Source organism: Anas acuta, chromosome 9 (genome assembly GCF_963932015.1).
Source record: "Anas acuta chromosome 9, bAnaAcu1.1, whole genome shotgun sequence".
In the NCBI taxonomy this organism is placed as follows: Eukaryota; Metazoa; Chordata; class Aves; order Anseriformes; family Anatidae; genus Anas; species Anas acuta.
Genome location: NC_088987.1, coordinates 16826286 through 16848398, shown reverse-complemented (window position 1 = coordinate 16848398; position 22113 = coordinate 16826286). Strand labels below are relative to the sequence as shown.

The window sequence follows — 22113 nt, the reverse complement described above, 5'->3', positions numbered from 1 at the left end:
GCTTTAATGAAAAACAGGAGCTAAGAGGTGAGTCCCTGTACTCTATCATCCACCCTGTAATTAGGCCAATGGCCAGAAATAACTCCAGGTATAGCAAAGACCTTTCCATGCTGTCAGATTGGAAAGTTAACACAGCCTTTGCTCCCCTACAGAATATTTTGAAGAAAGTAGAAGAGAAGTCTGAGAGGGAAACCACTGCCCTGGATGCACATAAGGAGCTAGAAACGGTAAGCGTGAATGAACTACATCTGAAGGCCATTAAGATTAAACAAGTATGCCCAGTTTCTCCCCAGAAGAGACCTACAAACTGCATTCGTTCACTCCTGGAGTTGTTCCTTCAAATCCCAATGCTATGTTTCAAGAGTAATTTTTTTTTTTTAAAGTCTTCCTTGCTCTCAAAGATGAAGCAATGCAGCAGCTATTTATTGTCAGTCAGGGAAAAAATCCCTTACTAACAACAGATACATATGTTTCCTCTCTAGGAAGAGACAATGCTTTCCCTTGGGGTTTTCAAGAATACAAGGTGTTTTTGCAGATGCCTGAGGGCGATGGATCCTACTGAGAGATGTGATTAGCTGCAACAGGCAGTCGAGTATGACTGCATCAGTTTTCCTCCAATGCAGCACATCTCTTCCTCTGACCTAGAATAAGTTTCTCAATGAAATGAACATACTTGCTTTATCCCTTTCAGCTGACGATGGTACAACCCCTGATGTTCAGGTGGAATTCAGTTGTGCTTGTTACTGCTGTGCACAAAGTGCTGGACAGGCATTGTTTTGCAGCGGGGCTGTTCCTGACACGGTCATACAGGGTGATCCCCCCTTTGATCGACACGTTTGACAAGTCTGGAATGCCACCTGGAGTTACTGGCAGCTATGTGGCTGGAACAGGGCACTACAGGGACCGAGGTCTTTGAATCCCCTTCTCTTAATGACCCTTAGAAGCTTGGAGTAGCTCTTGAATCCTGCAATTCAGAATAAGCATTTCAAGTTGAAAATTGTGCTAGAGCATCAGCCTGAAGGAGTATCAGCCTGAGGATATGGTTGCAGCTTATGACTGAAATACTAAAACAAAATGACTGTTGGATTTACCCTAAACTAGCGTACGAAGTCTACACTTGGGAGTTTTCTAGGGATAAAAACAGAGGCCTTAACAACAAAGATATTCTACATGTATGTTGCTTTATATTTGCACGATGACGATGCATCTACCAGCCTATTTTGCTTTTAACATTGGTTAAAAGTTTGAGGAAGGCTGTTACTGCAGCATGCAGATGACAAGGATTGCTGATGCAAAAATGCTCATTTTGTAGTCGATTTCCTAACTCCCTTCTTATGGTTACTTATCTGAAAACATTTAAGTTTAGATGCCTAGCATCCGGCTAGGTACAGGCATTACAGCAGAGGCCAGCTAGTGCTTAATTTTCACTGCAAGTACCTTATTGGATAGGCAGGAGCAGATTGTGGTTTTAGTTGCTGATGTTCTAGTGGATTTTCAGTAACAGAAGCAGTGCACAAAGTGGAGCATGTTCTCCAACATAATTTTTCTACCTAACCAGGTCTCAAGAGAGTTGCTCCTTATGAAAGAAGCAGTAGCATCTAGGTTAAGGTCCCTGTAACAGGGTAGTGCCTGCACATTGTACTTTTTCTGTCAAAAGTTTGTACTTGGACCCAGATGGACCACAACAAACATCGCTTTTGTGGGACATTCCATCATAGCTGTGGCAGCTGGTGCTGCTTGGCAGAACCACAACATTTCTGCCTTTGAAATTAAGCTCTTTGGTTTGAAGATAATACTGCGCATGTACCTTTTTTTTTCTTTTCCAAATGCTGGAGATGGGAGAAACGCATGGTGTGTCAGAATCTGGTAAACGAGCTGTTCCCTTTGCTGCACAGCCAGAAGTGTTGCTTAGCACTGTCTTATTCAGTACCAAAGGCAGCCATCTAACATGTTCTGATATTCAGCTTCTGGCTGTAACGTCTTCTGGGTGCTGTTTTTTTTTTTTTCTTTTTTGTTTTGTTCTCCTTCCCTTTTTCACATGAATACAGTGTTGGTGTATGAGCCTGGTTTGTTCAGTTCCTGTTACAGCAAGGCACTTCCCCTATCACGGTCAGGCCTTTCTGCGCTTTGCAGCATTTACCTGTTCAGGCCATTGGAGACAAATCTTCCTATTCTTTCTCCAGGTGGTGAAAGCGTGTAACGAAGGTGTCAGGAAGATGAGCCGAACAGAGCAGATGATCAGCATCCAGAAGAAACTGGAATTTAAGATCAAGGTATAAGCATGGGTTGGCAACAACCCCCTGCAGACAGTGAACCAACAGCATCCAGGTGTTGCACATGCACACCCAGCAGCGGTAACCCGGTTGCACTCCCTGCAGTGACATTCAGCTGTGGCAGTGCACTGCCTGTCCATGCTGTCCTGCTTGAAACTTTGGAGATGTGCTGCTACAGGCACTGCCCCCACGTGGGCACCAGGACGGTGCCTGTGGGCTCAGTGCACTGCGCTGCAGCCGCCGGGGCAGCGCTAGAGGCAGCATGTTGCATGTGTACAGAGCTGTGATGCACTGGCAGCTATATTTTACATTACAAGTGACATTAAAGGAAGATTAAATCTACAGAGAAAAACACTTCAAAGCTGGAAAATACCAAAATGAAGGCTGGAAGGCTGTCCCCCTATATTTAATTCATCCATGTCTTCATGCATTATGCCTCTAATCACCTGCTGATCTGTTCTGGGTCCACTCTAGGAATGACTGAATATTTAGGGATGTCTGACCAGATCTTATTTAATACCTGCCAGGAAACTCCAGTGCTAAGTATAATGTCACTGGTTCTTTTCATGAGTGCTGTGAAAGCGCTCCTCAGATCCGTGTGCTTCACTAACTTTAAGGAACATATTTAGTTTCCCAGCAGCCTGTATACATACCTGAGAAACTGAAGAAAAATTAAAAGAATATTTAAAAAATAAATTAAAAATTGAGACCATTTGTTTGGAAGGTCACACTTGGCACCCCAAGAATTTGATTTTCCAAACCCCAAAACCAGTGGGTCTGGGCTAGACCACGGCCCTCAGGCCAGCTTTGGTTTGCAGTAGCCACAAGACTGCCTTCATCACTTGCACAGCTGAGGCTGCAAGGGCAGGCTGGAGCAGGTCACCCTGGGCACTGACACAGGCAGGGCTCCTCTGGTGAAAATAATGCAGGGGCACAGAAAGACTGCACCACAGGGCCTGTGACAAACGTGGGAGGGAAAGAAGGTGGAAGGGGTAACAGTTATGGTGATATTTTCAAGTATTTCGGTCATTTGACCAAAAATGTAGTGTCCTAATATAAGAAATGCTGTGTTCTGGGCTTCTGTTTTTAAAATAATATTTTGTAAAACTCCAGCATAAACGCTGTTGTGGCTGCTCCTGGCTGGGACAGAGCAGTCCCCTGAGAACTTGCTTAACCTGCTTTTTTCACAGCCAAAAAGCCAACTACATATTTTGAAAGCCAGTCTCCCTGGCTCGGTGAGGAGACACGGGATGCTCCAGAGACTGGATCAGGCTGTGCAGGGCGTAGCCTGGTGTTTAAATCCAGCACTGGGCACTCGAGCACCACTGCCCTGGACTGTTTGTTTGTTCTTGGGCCCCTGCTCGTGCCCCTGTCTGAGCTCTGTTACTCGCTGGGCTGCGGCGGGGCTGTAAGAGCACACTGCGCTCTCTGTGCAGCTTTCCATCCATCCTCTGTGGCAAGAGATGATGTGATGGGAGCTCACTCGAAATTCCTTCTTTGTGGCCCGTTGCATAACTGCAAAAGCCCATGGATTTGTTGCCCTTCTCACCGTTGCTGTCTTTTTTCAAACTTCTAGTCCGTGCCCATCATCTCTCACTCCCGCTGGCTGCTGAAACAGGGGGAACTGCAGCAAATGAATGGTCCCAAGACATCACGAACGCTTCGCACCAAGAAGCTCTTCAGAGAAATCTACTTGTTCCTTTTCAACGATCTGCTGGTAATTTGCCGGCAAATTCCTGGGTAAGTGGAGAATTCAGGTGGCATCCAGGCACCCTAAGCCCTTTGTAAGCACAGGTGGGGAGCATTGGCTGTTCATGGGTGGTGCAGCTCACCAGCTGAAACCTGATGGCAAACAGGACTTTCTGCCAGCTTTGTGCAGATTTCAGGGCAGGTCTCCCAGCAGGAGCAGCAAACACATCCACCAGTTCCTGCAGAGTGGCACTGAGCTTCATCAGCTGGCGGGCTGATCCAGGAGGCCTGTCTTCCTGTCAAGAAGTGCTTTTCTGACTCCTCACTGCCTGAGGAACAGCTCAGATTTAGTCAGTTACATTTCTAAGAAAGGAGTCTAGAAAATTCGAGCAGTGGGGAGGGGTATAAATCTAGGCCTGAGGCTAGCGGTTATATTTGACGTGGTATAACCTGCCTCAGGCAGAGGGGAATGTCATCGTGCTTAGGACTATGTTTTGTGAAGCTAGAGACCAGTGAAATACAGCAGCACAAACAGACGGGTCCCAGAGAACAGCGCGTTCTTTGTAGCACTAACTAGACTCACTGGTAGGGAGCATCTCGCCAGTCCAACATTTCTAATAAACATGTCGCCGCAGTGTCTGTACGCCTGGAAATATTTTGCTTCTGCGGCAGCTTGTATCCAGAAAACACAGAGGCATTTTACAAATAGGAATGAATTGAGCCTCACAGTCCCCTTGGAGGGAGCACCATCTGTGTTTTGTACACGAGTTGCACAGAGCAAGCAACTTGTTTTCGGCCACGCAGGATGCCTAAGGCCGAGCAAGGAGCGGGTCTGTTGCTTTGCGGTGAGGTTTTGCAGCCACCCGCTCATCCCTTCCCACAGCAGGGCATCTTTTCTCCTCCTCCCATTCAGAGGTTCTTGGTCTGGCCCCAGTACAGTCCTGGGTGGATGAAGACAAACTGTTGTGCCTTACCTGCAGGTTTTCCTCAGCTTCTCTTTAACCCCTCTCAGGGACAAGTACCAAGTGTTTGACTCGGCGCCACGGGGGCTTCTTCGGGTGGAGGAATTAGAAGACCAGGGGCAGAGTTTGGCCAACGTCTTCATCCTGAGGCTGCTCGAGAACGCGGACGACCGGGAGGCCAGCTACATGCTGAAGGCGTCGTCCCAGTGAGTACAACGCGGTCACCCCCCAGCACGCAGCATTGCTCTCTCCCTACTCCCAGGCAAGGGCAGCAGCCTTACCAGGGTCAGGCAGCCAGAGATCCCACTGCTCAGCTGCCCTTAGGTCATCCTGGCTGACCCTACAAATCGTTCTCCTGTGGCCACCTTCAGTTTCTCCTCCTGGAAGGCGCTAGGGAAGCAGGCAGGTTGCTCTCCTGTATGGTGGATTTGTAGCACCCGTGGTGGAAGACAGACAGGCACTTTGCATCCTGGGGCAGAGTTCAGGAGCCCACCTGCTGTGCAGCCTGCAGCGTGTGCAGTAAACCAAACAGGACGTGTCCTGCACACTCTGCCAGCGCCTCAGCCACCGAGACGGAAGCCGTGCCTGACCGGGCCTCCAAAGCAAAGTGGCTCCTGGTCACAGGCAAAAAGGAGAAGTCAAGGCCTCTTCCTCAGTGCCTTCCACAGCTAATCCTGACCTTGCAGCAGCCCTCTGCTGCTCAGGGCCTCTTTGTCTCCCTGGGTATAGCTTATTTGGCTCATGGATTTTTCAACTCAGGTTCCAACAAGCTCAGACCGGGCAAATGATTCAGCTGCACTAACACAGGCAGGATTGTTTTGGAGCTCAGCGCCTGACTTTCTCATTGACCCAAGACTCACCAGACCCACATTTTTCCAGACACAGCATCTGTGCTGTTAAAGGTGCCGTGTAGGCAGACATGTACCACCAGTTAAGCAGCTACTGGAGATTGTGCACCCCTCACCTTGATGTTGCTTCGCTGTTCAGCGGTGTTTGACATCTGTATCTGCAGCACCAGGACGAGGAAGACAAGCCCCCGGCACAGCCAGCACCTGCACCTTCCCCCCAGCTCTGTGACTGCAGCTTTTCTGTGCTGAAAATAGAGACGTCAGTCACCTCGCGCAGGGCAAACGCACGTCTGACGTCTGTGAGCCTGAGCTGTGCAGCGAATGATAAACCAGGACAGGGTTTGCCTCAGCCTGGGGAGGCAACCGTGTTTCTGCATCCTGCTCTGTCTTTGAGGCAGCCACTGTGAGCGGGAGAGCTTGCTCGAGGTGTGCCCACAGGTCTGCTGGCCTGAGGGGTGGTGTGGTGCTGTTCTGGAGCTGCAGGAGAGGTCTGGGCAGTGCCAGCTATGGACCAGAAAAGCAAAGAATTAGAAGAGGGAAGAGGGTGCTGAAGAGCAACTGCTGCATGTACTTGACAGCTCTCACAGCATTTCCCAGCTCCGAACCCACACAGCAGTGACAATCTGCTCAGTGGCAGCTTGCAGCTAGCGCCCCAGCTGGGCTCTGCCAGCACCAGCAGCTGCCCTGAGTTTGGGCACAGCTGGGCACAGGGGCGGTCCTGGCACACACGCAGGCCCCTCACAGGGCTGAGAGAAGGCAGGGCGCTGCGGGGAGGCCCCAAAGAGCCCTGCAAGGAACAGGCCTGCAGCCAGCACCACAGCAAGACTTGAGGGCTGATCTTAGCCAGCTCCTCGGAGCACAGAGCTCCCATCCCTTGTGCCCCTGCGGGGCTGTGCTCAACCTCCAGCTGGATTCACTGGCCCCAGGCATCGCACTTCGCTGCCAGCTCTGCAGGTCCACCTGTCAGAACATTTCCTTCTCAGCTCCCTTTCAGCTGTTCCTCCCAGAGGAGGCTCCAGTGGCGTTAGGTGTGCCTCAAATTCAGGTTTCAAAGCTACCATCCGAGGAGGGAGAAAGTCCTGGCTCCCTCGGGGCCGGGAGCACAGCTGCTCCTTCAGCCAGAAGCTGCAGCACGTGAAGAGAAAAGGAGGGGATGCCAAGGGAAGGGCTTCTCAAGCACATGTGAAATCTTCATCCTCCTGCTGCGGGTTCAGGTCTTGCCTTCAGTAACCGTGTGCTGGAGCTGACAGCGTGCTCACGGGGCTTTCATCTCAGCTGCTGCCGAGTGAGCCATACCTGGGTAGGCCACAGCGCTCATCTGCAAACTGCTCAGCAATACCCTTCAAGTGTTCCTGCGCAGCAGCTGTGGGAATCGATGTTCCTCTGAGTGTTTCACCAGGGAAAACTGCTCCTGTTGGCCTCGCTGGGCCAGGAGCTGCTGTTCCTGGGCAGAGCTCAAAGGAGGCCATGCTCCCTCCTGCTGCTGTCGCGCTGCTCAAAGGGACGTTGAGCCAGGGCTGTGGGGCAGGGCTGGGGCTTGGTGCCTTGGGGCAGTGTCACCTGTGGGACATCCCAGAGGGAGGCTCAGCAGCACCAGCGAGTCCAGGAGCCCAGGGAGACAGGCAGGAAAGGGCTGCGAGAGGAGGAATCAGGAGCTCGGGGCTGGGTGGGTGGGAGAGGTGGTGTCCCCAGGACTCTCCTGGATGCACAGCTTTGGCTTATTTTCCCTATGCAGGAGCGAGATGAAGCGCTGGATGATTTCGCTGGCCCCAAACCGAAGAACCAAGTTTGTTTCCTTTACATCCAGGCTTGTTGGTAAGAGACACAGCACAGCAGCCAGGAGCTCTTCACCCCTACCCCAGGGCCCTTTTGTCTGCCCTGATCTCCCCATCCCGCCCCTTAGGGCCCTGTGGGAACCTCTCCCTGGGCTCCCCTTGCATTTCCACCCCTGATACCCACTTATCAAGGCCTGGCCCTGACTTTGTTCCCCTCCAGCACTCCTCAGCCCACCTGCACTCCTCAGGCCCTGCAGGGCAGGCTTTCACCCCAGGCCCTTCCTCACAGAAACGCTCCCCAGTGCATGCCCTCCGCAGGGTTTCTCACTAGATCAGGGGGGGCATTCGCAGAGGTGGCGGCGTTACTCCCCCCCCCCGAGCTGCTGTCCTGCAGCTCTCTGTATCCTGGCCTGCCCCTCACTCTCGCCCTGTGCCCTGGCAGACTGCCCGCAGATCCAGTGCGTGCACCCCTACGTGGCCCAGCAGCCGGACGAGCTGTCCTTAGAGCTGGCCGACGTCCTCAACATCCTGGACAAGACGGATGACGGTAAGGGGGGTACGAGGAAGGGAGGGGTCTGCGAAGGTGTGGGCTTTGCCCTCGGCTGAGTGGACAGGACGGGGGACATGGGTGGGAAGAGGCAGTGCCAGCCTCGCAGCCAAAGGAGTGTGCAGCAGAAGGAGGGCGTTACCGCTGCCTCCTAATGCTCAGCAAACCTCGGCTGCCCTGGGCCGTGGCAGGGCTGGCACCACCACCCGAAGCGTGACGCGGAGCCGTGCCTACCTTGACTAGATTTACAGCCTGGACAGCCTCCAGCACAGCCAGCCCCGAGGAGCTGATGGCAGCTTCCAGGCAGCGCTGCCAGCTCCAGGGCCCTTCCCAGCACGGCCGCCCCAGCGCAGGAGCAGTGGCTGGGCCCTCCTGATGTGTGCCTGTCTCTGTCTCTGCTCAGGCTGGATCTTTGGGGAGCGTCTGCATGATCAGGAGAGGGGCTGGTTCCCCAGTTCTATGGGGGAGGAGATCCTGAACCCCAAAATCCGAGCCCAGAACTTGAAGGAGTGTTTCCGGGTGCACAAGTCGGATGACAGTCAGCGGAGGAAACTGGGCAGCAGGAACCGCCAATGACCGCCGGCACCCCCGAGCGGCTGGAGCGCGGCTGGGAGGGGGCAGAGGACAGAGGCTGCTGGCTGGGAAGGGGCAGTGGTGCAGGACAAGGCGCGCCAGACCCAGCACAACCCCCCCCACCCCGGATAAACTGGGCTGCCCGTCGTGCTTTCTGCAGCGCCGATCCTTCCCTGGAGCCCAGTGCTTCCAAGTGGCCACATAACACCTTTCCAAAGAGCACGAGCCCAAACTGACACACTGTGAGGTGCCAGCCCGCTGAGCAGCGAGTGAACCAGGGGCTGAAGGGGGTTCTGCCTCGACCCCCAATTCTCTGCACATGTTCCAGCTGGAACTGGCTCAGGCTGCTTGGGAAGGGCACGTGGAGCAAAGGGAAGGCAGCAATTAGCACCGCCTGTTTGAGTGCTTCCAGCTCATCACTACCTTCTGAGTTAGGGGCTTTCCTAAAGCTGCCTCTTCCAGGCGTGGAAGCTGAAGCAGAGGAGCTGTCTCATCCTCTCACACAGCCCATTAGCACCAGGGCTGGGAAGAGCCCTAAGGAATCCCATTTCCCCAGCCCCAGTGGCTTCACAGCAGCACTTTCCCTCGGCAGACCTTTGATCCACCTCCAGACGCTGTGAACGCAGCCCTGCTCCACCAGCAGCCTGACCTCAACCGCCCCGACCCACATCCCTGCCACCTGAAGGCCTCGGAGCACACCTGGGTCCTGCCCCACAGCTCACCTCTTCTACAGCTGGCAGCCCCTCCACAGCACTGCTGCAGAAGCCGGCAGCACCAGGACCTTCCCCAGCTGAGCCGCTGCTCTCAAGAGCCCAGTGCCTGCACAGCCTGCGCTGCCCTGCGGAGCCCTGCCACTGCTGCAGGGCTCCAGGAGCACCAGCAGAGCCGGGCACCGTGCAGCGGGTGGGTGACGGTCCCCCGGGAGCTGTTGTGCGCTGTAGGAGGCCCAGCAATCACGCCTGCATGTTTGTACCCCACTCCTCCCAGCTGCCCCCCTGTACAGGCTCACCCCATGTATATATGTGAACCCCAGCGCCTGCAGAGCCAGGTCACCACTCCTTCCAGCTGTGACACCAAGCATCGCATGGAGCCCAGGGCACAGCACCAAGAGGGGCCAGGGGACAACCCCAGCACGAAACAGCCCCGCAGCAGCCGCCTGCTGCTCAAACAGCCTGGCTGCGAACAAGCCCACGCGTGGCCACCGGCTGGGCCTGAGCTGCAGCTGGCATCTGTCAGGGAGCCACGGTCATTGAGCAACTTTCTGTAACTCTGCGAGGAGTCTTCCAGGCCCTGCCTGCAGCACGCTCTGCCAGGTCATGGCTGTGCTCAAAAATGGGGTGGAGAGCAGCTGCCTGCTCGCAGAGCCACACAGCAGCCCCACACAGGGCAGCAGCGTGGCTGTGCTGGTGGCAGCAGGGGAGGACAGAGGAGAGCTGCTGAAAGGGGCTCTGCAGAGCTGCCCTGGGGCTGTGGGTGGAGGGACCGAGTCACGCAGGGGTGCACAGCACAAGGCCAGCTACAGCCAGACCCCAGGAACAAACCCATGGGAGCCAGAGCAGCAAAGGGAGCCCAGAAGGGGTTCCTTCCTCCCTCAGGCCCAGCTCGGTGCCACCACCTCAGCAGGAGCACCCGACAGCAGCCAGCACAGCACCATGCCCACCTGACAGCAGCACGCACAGGCTGGAGGCTCCCAGCCCCCACCGGAGCCCAGCCCCATGGCAGGGGCCTGCAGCCTCCAGCTTGGTGCAGGGCCTCACCCCACAAACAGGGACCCCCCCAAGTCGCTTCCCCCTGCCCCCAGGGCAGCTTTCTGAGCACAGCCAGAGCTCCACCTCAGGGCCTGGACCCCACAGCAGCTGCAAATCTTCCACAGTGCGAAACCCAGGGGAGCTCTGGCTCCAGGCAGCCCGAGTTCCCCAGGGAATGAGCACACCCCAGAGCCTGCAGCTTTGCAGAGCTGCAGCCAGCCCAGCCCTGAAGTCCCGCACACCTACCTGGGACGCTTCTTAGTACAGCAAGGCTCCTGCACCCCTCAGCAGCAGCTGTTTAGTAGCGGAGGGGCTGACCCAGGTTCCCCAGCGCCAGGACAGCACTGCCCCGCTGCATTCCTTGCAGGGGAAGAGGGGCACGGGGCTGCAGCACGCTGTCCCACCCCCTGCCGCCAAACCCTGGGACTCACTCTTGCTCTGTTGTGACCTTTTATGACTTCAAACCCTAGGCACAGGCTGTGCCATTTTCAGGCACCAAGTGGCATCCAGTGTTATTTCTTCAGACCCAGCCCTGCACGCCTGTCTCAGTGGTCTCAGTGTTGTACAGGGCCAGGCCTGGGCCCCACAAGCACGGGCTGGAGCCCCCTGGACCCCGCCAGGCTGCCTCAGTGAACTGAGGGGAACTTCTCGTCGTCTCGTTTGCCGTGTGATGAAATATAGCTGAGCGAGCCAGCGCCAGTGCCACTCCTGCCTCTTCTTCCTCCCCCAGACCAACCGCGTGCCCGCCCCCAGCGCGAGTGCTGGGGTAGGGGGAGCTGAGCCAAAGACAGGGGGTGGGGAGGGGTGGGAAAGTGGTGTGGGGTGACACCGGGGAGAATCGGGGTGGCACGCAGCACCTGACCACCCTCTCCCAAGGAAAGCTGTGCCAGATGATGCCCAGCACCGTTACCGCCCCACCAGGACAGACCTGGAAAGCTGCTGCCAGCCCAACGCCCCTTGCTGCCACAGGCTGGGGGGTGACACTGCTGCAGTCAGGCCTGCCAGGTGTCAGCGTGCCCACAAGTCACACGCTAAGAGCCAAGGGAGAGGTGGGGTGTAACGCTGCCACCCGGAGCAGAGGCTGGAGCACCCTGTGTCTGCGGCAATGTTTCTGCCCCAGGGGCCCCTGGCAGCTGGGGAGCAGCAGCAGTGGAGGGCAGGATACAGGCTGGTTGTGTTACAGAAACATCTTTTATTGAGTTCAGGAGGCAGAGAACTTTCTCAGCGTGATGACAACCAAGGCCACAAGCACGGATGTCCCCAGGAGGGAGGCGATGACAATGGCACCAATAGCTCCGGGCCCCAGCGAGCCTGCAGGGACAGAAAACAAGGTGGCGTGAGGCTGGCAAGTCACAGAGGGGAAGGGCAGTCGGGCTCAAACCCCTCACGGAGGCAGACAGCAACCCCGCTCCCAAACCCCTGTGGGAGTGACCCGCATGCAGCCCAGGGGCCCCGTGGTGCCACCCCCCCGTACCATCCCCAGTGTCCAGGCGGTGCAGGTGGGTGGTGTCCTCGGGCTCCAGCTCGGAGGTGTACGGGGGGAAGGCGGTGGCGTCTGAGAGCCGGGCGGTGGTGGCATCGAAGGGGCCGGCTCCGGAGGGCAGCTCAGGTGGCTCATTCCACAGCGTGGGGACCGGGCCCTGCGGGTACTCTGCTGGGAGACAAGCACCGACCATCACTCCTGTGCACGGGTGGACCCAGCGGGAGCCTGGGACGGCCACAGCTCAGCCGGGCCCTGGGCTCCAGGTTCCCGGGGACAGATGGAGCAACCCCGAGGGCTGTGAAACCCATGGGGCAGCGCCCCAGGCTCTGGGAGCACACCCCCAGAACAATGCCTGGGCTCCGAGGTGAAACCAGGTGTCCACACAGCACAAATGGGACAAGGGAGACTATCACACCCCTGCAACAGACCGAGACCAGCCAGGCACCCATGCACAGCCTGCACTGTCCAAAACCAGTGCTGCGGGGCCCTTCTGCCCTGCATTGCCACCTACGCGGTGCAGGACGCCGGAGGCACTGCCCGAGCAGGGGAGCTGCATCTTGCAGGCCCCAGAGCCTCAACTTCCCTCTGCCCCCACCTCCATGCTGTGCCGGGGAGATGAAAGCAGAGCCGTGCTCTGATGTTACCATTCACGTCCTGTTATTTCTTCCCCCTGTGGGGTCGGGAACCAAAGCAGAGAGCCCTCCCTGTTTGTGTGTGGCTGAGCCGAGCATTCCCTGTCAATGCCTGCCTTGTTCAGGTGGGCCCCGGCGGGAGCGGGAGACATTCCACAGCTCCCCGCTGAAACCGCTGGGAATGTCACACTAGGATGGGGAAAAAGGGAAAAAAACAGCAGCCAGTTCCAGGGCCCACCTGAACCGACACGGTGGTTTTCTGGGCCAGGAAAGAGGGCAGGAGAAGAACCAGAGCAAACAGCCCGGGCTCCCTGGGGCAAGGCACAGAGGTGCGCACCCATCCTGCATGGTGGGTGCTGGAGGGGCTGGGTCACCCGGGTGCCTCGCTGCCATGGGTACACGTGGGCTCAGCCCTGCCCAGCCTCCCCAGCACCCTCCTGGCCTCTCCCTGGCCCAGTGAGGGAGGTGGCAGCAGCGCCAGCCCCAGCTTTAAGTACCCAGAGCCCTCCCTGCCAGTGCTCTGGGGGAGGAATGAGCACTGAAGGACCACGCTTGGTTCTCCTGTAGGAACCCAAAGAACAGGAGGGCCAGCACCAAAACGCTGCCTGTGCAAACCCCCAGACAGGACTTGCCACGGGGCTCACATCAAAGAGCGGCTCCCACCTTCCTTGGAAGCTTTTGCTGCTGCTTAACAGGCTTAGGAACACAACACAGCTCTAGACCAGATTTGCAAAGCCCTTCCTACAACCGTAAAAGCTACAGGATTTTCATGGGGAGCTGCCAGCTTAACTCTGGCCCGAGGAGGAACAAGACAGGGAAATCAGCTCCCAGCCTGAGGTCTGTGCCAGTGCTCATTCAGGCAACGACCCAGCACACTCGGGCTGGCTGACCCACCTGGGGGAGGAGCTGGACATGGCATTTGCTGCTGCTCCCATCCCGGGTCCCCAGCAGGAGTGCACAGGAATTGTGCTCCACCACCGCTCCCCAGAAACACCCGAGCCCTTGGCAAGGCCCTTCTCAATCTGCCCTGCACAGCCAGCAGCAGAGCTGGAGACACATCCCATCCAGGGGCTCTTCCAGAGCACTATTTCCAGTGGACCTCTTTTCTCAAAATCCTGTTGTTTTGCTACCAGAGAACAGATCAAGAGGAAACAGAATTTAGTGGATAGACATAGTTAAATCAACATGGAAAGGACCCAAGCAGAGCTAGGGCTATTTAGTTAGCAATGGTGGCATTAGGAAGCTGTTGGTTTAGGCACAAACCAAACATGTTTAACAGTTTGAAGCCCCGCTTCCAGGCTGCTTTGGGAAGTGGAAAAACTACTCAGAGAAGAGCTCCCCTCCAGCTGTGACCTCCCTTACTGCACCAACAGCGGCAGGGCCAGCACCAACAGCGGAGCCATTCCCACCTGGCAAGGGGAAGCCGTGCTGGGGGGAGGTCACTGTTGCATTTCCCAAGAACATTTTTCTCTCCAAAAGCCAAAACAGCTGGGCACAGCCCTTGCATCGGGCTGTGGGTCAAAGTGTTAAGCTCAGGCAGTCTGTAACAGATGCAGACACCATGCAAGGAGCCTGTAGGACCTGGACAGGCCCTTTCCAATACCCTGTTCTCAAAGGGACAAGGAGGCAGTGCCACCCCTTCCAACAGCAGAGCAAAGGCTCGTTTTCTAGCCAGACCCACGGGTCCCAGAACATCTCTCCAGTCCCAGCAATCCAATTCCTGAAAAACGCATTGCAGCTCTCAAAGTAGGGCACAACTTATTTTTGATAGCCGAGTAAAGAGGAAACAGTCTAATTTATTTATGATCTTGGTGACTTAAGACCTGGCTAGAGTCTTGAATGGCTTCTGGACAGATATTTTGTTAATTCCTCTCATTTGATTAAAGCGTACATTCAGTTCACCCTCACAAAAAGGGCAGAGCGCGCTAAAGGCGAGCTTTCTGTTCCAAGTTCTTGTGGTTTTCCCTTAACGGCACTTCAGCGGCTGCAGAAAACACAACTCCCCTCAGCCAGGCCTGGGGCTTTACTACCAGGAGCTGTCAGCCCCGCAGCAGAACCACGCACATGCAGTGAACCCGCATCTGACCACTGAGCGCCATGGGCTCTGCCAGGCCCCACTGCCGGCCCTCCTCACCCACCGCTGCTGGAACTGCTGCCGACAGCCCTGCAGCGCTCTCCCTCCTGAACTAACAGCTCCCGTCTCTCGTGCCTCCCTTCTCACCATGCTGTGAACACAAAACACCCACCTGACTACCCCCACGTCCCGCTGGTTTCCCCAGGTGCTCGGGCACTCAACACCCGCTCCCCTCAGCGGCACCACACAGCCCGAGCCCAGCTCGGCCGCGCCACTGCTGGCTACGAGCAGCAGAGTCGCAAGGAGATGCAGTCAGACCTAAATATGATCCACAAGAAAAGCAGCAGGGGCAGGCCCAGGCCTTCCCATGCACACGGTTACCACCTTTACAGCAACCTGCTGGTTACATTGCTGCATCCGTACTGCGACAATGGCACTGTGCCCCTGAACCAATGCCTCCCAGTGAGGGATCGGAGCCGGCTGCAGCTCTCCATGGGCAACGGGGAGGCTGCACAGGGCTTCCAGGGGCCTGGTGCAGGCACAGCACCATTAACGTGCACAAAAACCCAAACACGTTGCAGTCTTACGTGAGGGTGTGCAATTGAGGACTGAAAGCCAAGTATCAAGGGCAAGTTAGCATACGGTTTTCCTGTTCACCCAAGAACTTTGTAGAAATTAAGAACTACCAAGAAACATGCTAAAAACACCTCATCAGCCCCACCACTGCCCTGCCTCAGCTCCCCGTGCTCTGAAGGAAGAGGAACCATGACCCCGGGGCACACACAAGCCCTCTCCCAGCACCCAGCCTGTCTCAGCACTGGGGCACAGATGGAGGAACTGCTGCCCCTCAGGCTGCTCAGTCAAGTGCACTTCGTAAAAAACAGCTTGGGAGCATTTATGGGAGAGGTGATAGAATCAGATGACAGGAATTATCTTAATTACTGGGGTTTTTAACAGTGTGGAGATGGAACCCAGAGAAAAATGGACTAAAAGTAATTCATTGTTCTGCAGCAGGCAAAGTAGAGGAAGACACAGATGACACCTCTTCCTCCTCATATGTTGAGACAAGTCATCTTACTTCTGGGAAATAAATACCCTTCAGGGAACTGTATCATTTATCCTCCCTCTCAGCAGCACAGGGTAGTTATGACTGAGGCCAAAAAAACCCAGAAAAAGTATCAAGGGTTAGTACAACAAAAAAAATACAAATTTCTGAATGATTCAGGAACCCACCAAGACTTCAGCTACATGGACCATAGTGGGGTCTAAAAGGGTGGACGCCAAAGGCAACTTGAAGCAACCCTCCCTCCATGCTCAGTGAGGAGGCTGGGTGGGCTGCCTGCACTGTGACGGGGTCTCCTGCACCCCAGATCCTGGGCAAATGAAAGGTAAGACTAGACAAATCTCCACAAGTGATAGCTCTTGAAGCTGGACAGATCTGAAGGATCCTTCAAGACACCCCAAACAAAGAGAACCTTCCCCCAAGCACAATGCAAGACCTCAAGGCAGGCAGGTGTGACCATCTAACATCTCCATCCCTGGAGAGCAGTCACCAGCGACCATCACCCTTCTTTGAACAACCTGGTTTCAGGATCTCATTGTCCACAGAGCCTGTCAATAGATGACAATGAGATGTTCCTCCTCCATGGGATGATGCTTGGAAAGGCAAGAGCACCTGTTGTAACCTGAACATGGCACACCATTTCTTCTGTCACCACCATGTACAGGTTAACTTAATGCCAAATCCACAGCTCACATCCTTTTCATAACTTGGGAGCTCTTCTTGCCTTTTTTTTTTTTTTTGATAAAGATTTTAGTGTCTTTTTACATCCATTACAAGGGGTGGCAGTGGTGCTGGGGTGTGCGCTAAGGTTACCTGCTGCTTTCTGGAGCACACTCTCCACCTCCAATCCAGTAACCTTAACCAGGAGCTGATAATAAGTATCATTTACAGAGCATTGGTGCTGAACAAGTTTGAGTAATGCTCTACAAAAACTTGTTTTAAATCTGGACTTGCTGGAACAATCATGTCTTTAAGAAATATGTATGAGAAATTATTTAATTCCCATATTCTAGTACTTGAACTTCAAAAACTTCCCAATAACCCTTTATTGTATTATTGCTGAGAACACAGACAAGTTGCTACGGACAAGGCCTTGTCCCGTACTTCCTCCTTTAGCATAACGAAGACCATCTCCTGCTCTGCTTCCTTCCCATCCTCCATATCCACACTGACGTGCTACTGCAGTACAACATATTTCCACATGAGCTCAAAACAAAAATCCAGGAGCCCACATCAGAGTTCGATTACAAAAAACACGACTCAGAAACCAAGGCCTCAGCAAAGTCTTCTTACCAACTTCACTTGGAGTTCCGAACCCATTATGGGGATTGAAACTGGTTTTACTAAAAAGCAAAAAGATTTCCTTCACCATCTTACCATGCTCTTGGCCAAAGTGCCACTTGTGTTTGAAGAAAGAAGTGGAAAGAAGTTGGTGGTGCAGAGAGCCCTTACATTTGACCCTTTTCCTGTTGCACCTACATGATGTGGACAAAGAAGGACTCAGGTGTTGTCCTATCTTTGACAGATGCAATACTGGCAAGAGCTTAGTAGCTCAGAAGTTCACATTTTCTCAAGTCAGAGCCCTAAATGCTCTGCTCAGGAAGCCAGCCTGGCTGGGCAAGAAACCAGATCAAGGTCCACAACCCAGCAGCACCCTGGAAGCGCTCTGCTACACCCCGATGGGAAGCCTCAGCTGCCAGCAGATCCTCCACCTCTTGCCGAACTCCCAGGTGCTTACCCCAGGCTTTGGCACAAGATAGCTCTTGAGTCACTGCTGTGACAGAACCATGTCCAACGAGGAAGGGAAGACTCGTTCTGGACCTCAGGGTGGCATTGCCAGCATCCCCTACAGCCCTGCCTGAGGCACAATCCACTTTGCTCTCCACAGAGGCCTTTGCTACAGAAAGTACGAGGTGCTGACATGGGAGGGCAGGGGCTGCGTGAACTCGGAGGCCAGCAACGGGCTGTCCAGCCCCAGGTAGCCACAGCAGGCACAGGGCCAGTGCAGGGATGAAAAGAGGCCTTCATGGGGAGCACAAAGGGCAGCCTGTGATGTGAGAGTGCTGGAAGCTCGAGTGTAGAGCAGCGTAGAGCACTGTGGTTCTGATGAATGTTAAATAAACTTGTTTACAGAAAGGCTGGGCTGCATGTATATGCACAGAGACCAGAGGGCTGCCTGCATGCCCTTCCCTTCTTTGTCTCCACAAGGCAGGAAATTTCCTTTTCTAACGGGGTGAAATGCAGAAAAAATTCCACTGGGCGCTAAAAGCCCCCGCACTGGGGATGGTAACTCTCCACTCCTAATAGAGCTGAAAGTTGTTCTGCTCCTGGGATGCCTCACAACCCAGGCTGGTTCCCTCATGTCCTACTTTGGTGTAGCAAAGAAGAACAAACTTAAGAGGGCCTCAAACTTGGAAAATGCAACTGTGAGAACGCACCTGCACCCCAGGCTCTGACTACTGCATTCATCAATGCAAAGCTCTGAGAGCTACAAGCCTCGCTGGGCGAATGAGGATCACCCAGTATCAACGGGAGTATTTCACGGGATCAAAGTGACATACAGAGGCAGTGACAGCTGGTTATAAACCAAAAGCTGAGTGATGAGCAAGTACACAGGAAAGCTGGCAAGGCAGGGGACAGAGTGGGCATGCACCAGACCCTGGAAACTTAAGGTAATATGAAAGATTCTAGCTCAGAGAGAAGGCAGGTCAAAGTTTCATTGACAATGAATTGATTTCTGAAGAGTGAAAAACTCTAACAGTTAAAAAAAAAAAAACAAAAAAAAAACTTACCTGGTTTTGGGGAGGAGCACTGCTACTGATTCTGAGAGCATAAGCAAGGTATAAACTGCAACACCGTGCTTAAATTATTAATGTTCCATTACAGAAATATCAAAGGCCAGCATTTGAGAAGGAAAAGATGCACTTTTTATGGCCCATCTCACAGTTACTTTAAAAGTTCTCCCAGCAAGAACGCATCTTAAAGTAGTGGGATGTGCAAGGGCAATACCAGCTACAGTAACCCTCCTCATACCTGCCGATGCAGCCATCAATTCCCGTCTGTATGAAAACTCCTTCAAAAAGCCTGCTAGACTGCTGGCCAGGAACTCCCTGCTAAGCAAGGTGCAAAGAACAAACCAAGGGAGCTGCAGTCTAGCATTGCACTTCTTGGAAATCAGAACAAGAATTCAGGAAAACAAGTGCTGTGCTCTTGCCTGTTACCTTGTCCTGAGCCATCTGTTCAGCATCTCACCTGCATTTAAGGAAAGAGGCTTTGGGGAAAGGCAGTTTCCCCCAGAACAAGTAGGGGGGAAGTTATTAACAACCTCCTTAAAAACTGTGTCCAACAGAGCATGTGTCCCATGCTAACCCTTGTCCCCTCACCACCTTTCTGCTGTTTCAGGCTGCTAGCAAACCACCGCTGAGCATGGGTCAGAGCTACGTGCCCTGCCACCCCGCTGAGGCTGCAGTGCCTCACTTATACCCAGTCCTAAACAGAAACTCAAACAATTCAGATAGACAGCTCAGCTTTTGACTGAGCTAACTGTTTTCATAGACAGCTTTGTATTTCTATTTACAACACCTGCAGTAACATACTCTGCTGCAGCAGAAAACAGGAACCAGAAACTGGCAAATGGGCTTTAGTAGCTGGAGTTTTTTTTTTTTTTTTAAATCTTTATCCTATAACTAAAAGTAGACAGACAAGCTGTCCCATCAACTGCAAAGCACACCCCATCCACTGTCTACTGATCTATAGTCACCGAGACTCACGCAGGCACTACTGCCGTTCATCTCCAGTTTACAAAGGGTTTTTGCCCTTCTCTCCAACAGCAACGTGGTTTCAGGACAGAGTATATTCTTACTTGATACTACCCTACTGACTCCAAAGCCCATTTCCATTACTCAGTTATAATTCATTAAATACTTATGGATGTTTTTAGGGGAGGAAGAGGAAGATGGAGCTACAGGAAGAGAGGTAGGTAAGACACCTCCTATTCTTTCGGAGTGTAAATGCAAAGATCCTTACCTGCCAGCACAGCAGGGAGCAGGATGCCACACAGCATTAGCAGGACCAGGCGAAGGATTCTGTGGTAGGGCATGGCTTCCCTCAGGAAAAGCGTCGTCAGGAATTCTTAAACTCTTCAAAGCACGAAACAACTTGGAAATTTCACTGGTATAAAAACTTTGTCCAGTAAGGTCAAAAAAAATAATAATCCTTCACAAGCGGATAGAGAGAGTGCAAAGCCTAGCAGAGACTCACTCTCACTGACTTCTCGAGCACACCTCCTCCTGAAGGCAGCTCCACCCTCTCAAATTTATGCCTAAAACCCCATAGGCAGCCGAGCCGTTAGGCATCCGTCACCCTGCCAGGCCAGCGCACACACGAGCAGTTGTTGGCGAGCCCTTGCTGGAGTCTCTGTCCCCGCAGCCACCCAGCACCAGGCTCGAGGGCTCTGCTCGCCTCTGCCTGCAGGGTGGTGGTGGTCCTTGCAGGGTGGGCACAGCAGAAGAACAAGGGCCTCAATCTTTTAAGGTTAAAATACCCTGAAACAGAGCCAGAGCAGCTCCGTGGCACCCTTGTTTTCTGGCTGCAGTGCTTCGAGGTGGACCAGGAACTGCGTGTGGTCTGCCCTGGCAGAAGAGCCCCTTGAAGCCTCGCAACCATCTTCCAGGGGAACCTCCTTCACCAAACCATACCTGCCTCCTCCTCAGGTCTGAACTGAACACATACTGCCTCTTCCTGCAGCCTCCTGCCATGCTGCTCATCTCCTTCACATGGATTCATGAGAAATTCTCAACAGAGAAAACTGAGGTTGGTTTTCAGTCACATTTGCACTGACAGAGACTTGGGAACAGCTGAAGTGAACAGAGGCCCACTCTGGCTTACCAGAGGACAGAATAACTGCATTAGTAGTGGTTTTTTGTTTGCTTTTAAAATTTGTATGAGGATGAAGTATTTCATAGCTCCTGTTCAGGAGATGTTGCAATTCAACTACATAAACATCCCCCATGTCAGTTCTTTATGTTCTGAAATTATGATACAAATAGTTTTACCTAATGTTTCAGATCCAGTTTTCTGGTAAACGATCTCTGATTTTGGCATTATCTGACAGGCAGCCAGATCCAGTTCGGCTGTCCTTTTAGATGACTCTACTTGGTGCAGTTCTTTGCAAAAGCACTTCATTTTCAGTCTCTGCTTTTCCTGCTTCCCCTCACAGCAGTCTCCGCAGTGAAATGAGATGTTTGGAAATAATCTGGTGAAATAACTCTCAAAAGAAACCTCAGAGATGTCTAACATCAAACTCAACATCTTCCAAACTTCGACCACAGCCCCATCAGCTATCCAGCTTCGTGTCCTGTCTGAAAGAAGACTGACGTGTATAAAGATATATCAGGTGCAGATACAAAGTTGTAGCTCCTATTTTTCCCATCCCTACCAATGCAAGAGACCTTTACTACTGTAATAGGCCCTTTTGTAGTCACAGAGGTGAAAGGGCAGTGGCCTCAGTGTACAGTCTGAATGGAACAGCATCTTACCTTTGTACAAAAACAGAAGTCAGAATATTAAAATACACAAGAACACGATCTCTTCCCCACAGGTCCATTATCTACAAGCTCTCAGAAGCAGAGCAAGGTCCTCAGGGTTTCACAGATCATTGCACGTTCTCCCTGCTTGCATTTCTGCATTTTCATTTAGCAATCGGTGAATTGTTCCTTTTGAACTCCCCAACTGAGCTGAAAATTAACAGGCTTTTTCTTGTAGTCCAAAATTAGGTTGTAGAAATTAGATCATACCATTAAAAAACAAAGTACTTATGAACCAGAAACCTCATACACCAAAGTAAAAGAAAATTTCAAAACAAAGTCAAATTATCAGCCAAAGCATGTACTGCTCTCTCCAGGACAACAGCTGAACATAATGCAAAACTAATGTAAGTTCTTCACTGACTCGGTATTTCTAGTGGTCATGTGAATGACAGAATAACATTCATCATTAGCCTTTACTGGGATTTTCCACACAAAAACAAGAAACAAGTAGAAAAAAGAGGAAAGATTTTGTCTAAAAAAGGAAGGGTGCGAGGTATCCGTGTGGACTTGAATCCAGGGGGGAAAATAAAACCTCCCATTTAGAGAAGGGAATTGGAGTGGGCGGGGTGGTACCACCTGGCAAAAAAAAGGGCTCCATGACCAAGTGTTTGTAGTAACAAAAAACCAGACAGGGCTTCATCTCTCCTGCATAAACAACATGAGTGTGAATGCACGTGTTTCTGTATGCAGAGAGGAGGGGGGCAAAAAGTTAAAGCTTCCTTGTCAAAATTTTCCAATCTTGACTTACTGCTGTTTATTTGAACTCTAAAATTATCAAGTAGAAAAAACCCACCGGTATTCCTCACCAGGGAAGAAATAAAGCAGCATTTGTTGTTCCACATCCTGTATGCTTCCTTC

At 53.0% G+C, this 22113-nt stretch overlaps 2 protein-coding genes across 9 annotated transcripts in view; one reads left to right on the top strand and one right to left on the bottom strand.

The window, feature by feature from the left end:
• The window catches only part of NGEF (neuronal guanine nucleotide exchange factor), a 57293-nt gene extending 46173 nt beyond the window's left edge, over nucleotides 1-11120 (top strand). For all 6 annotated transcript variants that reach the window (XM_068692312.1, XM_068692313.1, XM_068692314.1 and 3 more), the window contains 7 exons: nucleotides 153-227; nucleotides 2184-2273; nucleotides 3850-4013; nucleotides 4975-5130; nucleotides 7508-7587; nucleotides 7990-8094; nucleotides 8498-11120. In XM_068692312.1, the coding sequence (XP_068548413.1) occupies nucleotides 153-227; nucleotides 2184-2273; nucleotides 3850-4013; nucleotides 4975-5130; nucleotides 7508-7587; nucleotides 7990-8094; nucleotides 8498-8670 (843 nt within the window). In that variant the 3' untranslated portion in view covers nucleotides 8671-11120. The remainder of the gene's footprint in view (nucleotides 1-152; nucleotides 228-2183; nucleotides 2274-3849; nucleotides 4014-4974; nucleotides 5131-7507; nucleotides 7588-7989; nucleotides 8095-8497) is intronic.
• Nucleotides 11121-11587: 467 nt separating this feature from the next.
• On the bottom strand, nucleotides 11588-22078 carry SNORC (secondary ossification center associated regulator of chondrocyte maturation). Of its 3 annotated transcripts, none has more exons than XM_068692326.1 (3): nucleotides 19694-22078; nucleotides 11890-12069; nucleotides 11588-11726 (listed from the first exon to the last, which is right to left on the bottom strand). In XM_068692326.1, exons 1-3 carry the CDS (start codon nucleotides 19764-19766, stop codon nucleotides 11617-11619), a joined length of 363 nt encoding a protein of 120 aa, XP_068548427.1. In that variant the 5' UTR covers nucleotides 19767-22078; the 3' UTR covers nucleotides 11588-11616. The 3 variants fall into 3 exon arrangements, with proteins under 3 accessions (XP_068548427.1, XP_068548428.1, XP_068548429.1); XM_068692327.1 differs by having other exon boundaries at nucleotides 11890-12066; XM_068692328.1 differs by lacking the exon at nucleotides 19694-22078 and adding an exon at nucleotides 13425-13900 and having other exon boundaries at nucleotides 11890-12066.
• Between the last annotated feature and the right edge of the window lie 35 nt (nucleotides 22079-22113).